Source organism: Bipolaris sorokiniana (genome assembly GCF_000338995.1).
Source record: "Bipolaris sorokiniana ND90Pr unplaced genomic scaffold COCSAscaffold_25, whole genome shotgun sequence".
Classification (NCBI taxonomy): domain Eukaryota; kingdom Fungi; phylum Ascomycota; class Dothideomycetes; order Pleosporales; family Pleosporaceae; genus Bipolaris; species Bipolaris sorokiniana.
Genome location: NW_006911919.1, coordinates 24570 through 27384, shown reverse-complemented (window position 1 = coordinate 27384; position 2815 = coordinate 24570). Strand labels below are relative to the sequence as shown.

Here is a 2815-nt window from a genome sequence, read left to right as displayed (position 1 = left end):
AAAACGATCAATCGGATCGCAAGAATTATGGACTTCTCTCTAACCGTCGCGATCTGATTGATCGTTTTCGGCACACAGGGTTTTTCGGCACGTAGGGACGGACCTTAGTTAAGTAAGTAGCATAGTTGTCGCACTCTATGGTGCGTGAGGAAAAATGTGAAGAGGATTGATCTATTATCATCTGCGTCGTCTCATCTGCTTATATAGAGACTATCGGCCAATCCACGGTCAATAAGTATGTGGTATTATTAACAAAGTTCATGCCTCCAACAGATGCTCAGTTGCAACAATAGTTCATAACATAAGCTATCTGACGACTCTGACGACAGACTCGCAAGCCTCTCGGAGAGCACTGAGCATTCTGGGCATCTTTTTCCACCAAAACGTTATCACGTATTCGAAGAAGGCAGGAACAGAAACTTACATTTTCCTCATCAAATATAGTATAATGGTTGCCTGGAACGCTAATGACGTTCTGGAAAAAGTCCGTTCGATATTCTTGCCAGCCGAGAAGCTGCTCTCGTGGTCCGCAACCCAATGTTTTCCATTCTAATGGCATATCTTCCACCGAACGAAGTAAGATAGTCGGAGGGAGCTTAGTACAGTCGGTAGTCCCCTTTTGCTGTCCTCCATTTTCCATCTTCAGTTGCGAACAGTGTGACTTACGCCATCGCATTAGCATGTGCGTCGCTTCACTCATACGTCCCGATAGATTCTTTCGAATATCTTCCGAAGTATCTCCACCGAATACAATTTCAGGAGGCTGGAGTTCTGATGCGTCTACCTTCAATGTAGGATAAATGGTCTCAATCATGATCAAACCTCGTACAGTCAAGCTGTCATCATCTTGAAGTAGGTATGCTATTTCTAGAGCAACACAGCCTCCAATAGACCAGCCTATATATTATATTGCAAGTTTTAGTATAATTGATAAATTGTAGTCATCCGAATTGCTCTGGGGATACTTGCCTCCTATGATTATGTCCATGTTCAATGCTACTTCTTTAATGAGAGAAGCATATGTCTTCGCCATATCGGTAAATTCCCCATTCCATTTGTTGAAATCATTCACTCTAGGGTTAAATATACCCCAAACATCTCTGCCTATATCATATATACGCAAATATGGAAATATGGTTCCCCCGCCACCGTGGATTAGAAAAAGAGGTGCTTTAGCTGTTGTCACCTCATCGATAAGATAGGGATTGTCCATGATAAACTATTGCAGTAGAGGAAGTGAAGCAAGAAGAAATGCTGGCAGGATCAGCTTCTATGTTCCTGGTTAAATCAAACAATGAGAAAAAGTAGAGACTCGCTGAGTTAGGGGGATAGAATAGGGACAGCTTTTCGGAGCCAGGTCGAAGCGAGCCGGAGCCAGTTACTTTGCATCAGCTACAGCTTAGCCATCTCGGTTATAAATTAGGTAAAACAAACGGCTATTTGAACGGAAACGTACCTGCCGCACTAGTTAGACGCACAGGAGTGGGAATACAAATCCTGGAAAGCAAAATTCCGGTTCGGATGCGCAAGCGGCATGAATCTAATTAACTAGATTATGTATTGAGTACGGAGTAAGTAGTTACACTCTCATGCACTTGCAGCTTCCGCTTTGCGCACACAGCCCAATTGTCATCCCGCGCAGGACACGGACCCACCTGGTGTACGCTCGTCCAAAAAGAGTTAAGCCATGTAAACATAATGCGTTGATTGGTCTGAGAGTTTAAAAGAAGACGCATCGCTGACAGAAACTAATACTATTTGGGTAAGATTACCACTAAGCGACAGAGGCTTAGCGTGGGATCAGTGATCGCCTGCTTACAGAAACCGGAAGCTGCAACTGCATGAGAGTATACAGGCTCTCTTCATCCGCATCCCTAATGTGCTGTAGAGGCTCTTGGCGCCTTCCTACCGGCTGGGCCGGCTCCACGTAGCGACAGCCGTACCACTTGGTCACAGGATTCACTATAAACCAAGTCTTTTATTGCTGTAGGCATTCAAATTGCAGCTCGCGAGACATTGTCAAGCATATTAGTTAAATAACACGAGACCCCAGTGCTAGTACTCGCAGGGTCCTTTTGATGTGTGATATGTGTTTGCCGTTGCGGTCCCCGATCAAAACCGGACCGTTTCGGTTCGGATCTCCAACCTCGTTCGGCGTTCCGAGGCCCATCTGGCTGAACAGGAGGACCCAGAGAGAACTACGAGAGCAAACCAAGTACTCAAGAAGATTATGCAGAATCTACTTCTACAGAGTCGTGTATTAATATCGATACTACTATCAAAAAGGCTTACAAAGCTATAGTGGATGGTGAAATCGATGCAAGCAATAGCAACGACAACGACGATAGCAGCTACTGCAATAGCCCAATTTCGATAATATCTGACTAGGGTATACTTTAATAACGTATCTTCAATTTCTAAAATTATAAAGATTATATTTTTGTATGGATTTAGCTTAGATTTACGATTGAAATATATCGTTATCATTGAGGTGATAGGCCCGTGCGGAGCACGGGCAATTTCATTGAAATTCTGCTACAGCAGCCGTTGGGCCCGAGTAGCTTTACCGATTCTTTCATTTGAACTCAACTAACATCGGTTGTACTAAGACCAGCCAATCGGTTATGTACGTATCATCCTTGGGCGTTTCCGGGTAAACCCTACCTTTTTCCTTGCTAGCGCCATACTATCTCCTATCTTCTAATGTAACCGGTATGTACCTACCGTGGCAGAGGGCCCAATATGTACATACATACTCGTTTTGGCACCCCGCTATTGATTTGATTTGTTTTGATTTTGCCCCCCCCTCCCCCCC

The 2815-nt window shown here is 44.3% G+C and overlaps 1 protein-coding gene across 1 annotated transcript; it reads right to left on the bottom strand.

Annotated features, from left to right (window-relative positions):
- Positions 1-205: 205 nt before the first annotated feature.
- COCSADRAFT_42068 (uncharacterized protein) lies at positions 206-1061 on the bottom strand. The gene is made up of 2 exons (XM_007707898.1): positions 425-1061; positions 206-369 (listed from the first exon to the last, which is right to left on the bottom strand). Exons 1-2 carry the CDS (start codon positions 812-814, stop codon positions 307-309), a joined length of 453 nt encoding a protein of 150 aa, XP_007706088.1. The 5' UTR covers positions 815-1061; the 3' UTR covers positions 206-306.
- Positions 1062-2815: the final 1754 nt, after the last annotated feature.

Excerpts from the sequence above, each read along its gene's own strand:
- COCSADRAFT_42068 (XM_007707898.1), bottom strand. The coding sequence starts at position 814 with ATGATTGAGACCATTTATCCTACATTGAAGGTAGACGCATCAGAACTC. Across the intron at positions 370-424 it reads CTATATTTGATGAGGAAAAT|ATGCCCAGAATGCTCAGTGC; the intron begins GTAAGTTTCTGT and ends TGGTGGAAAAAG.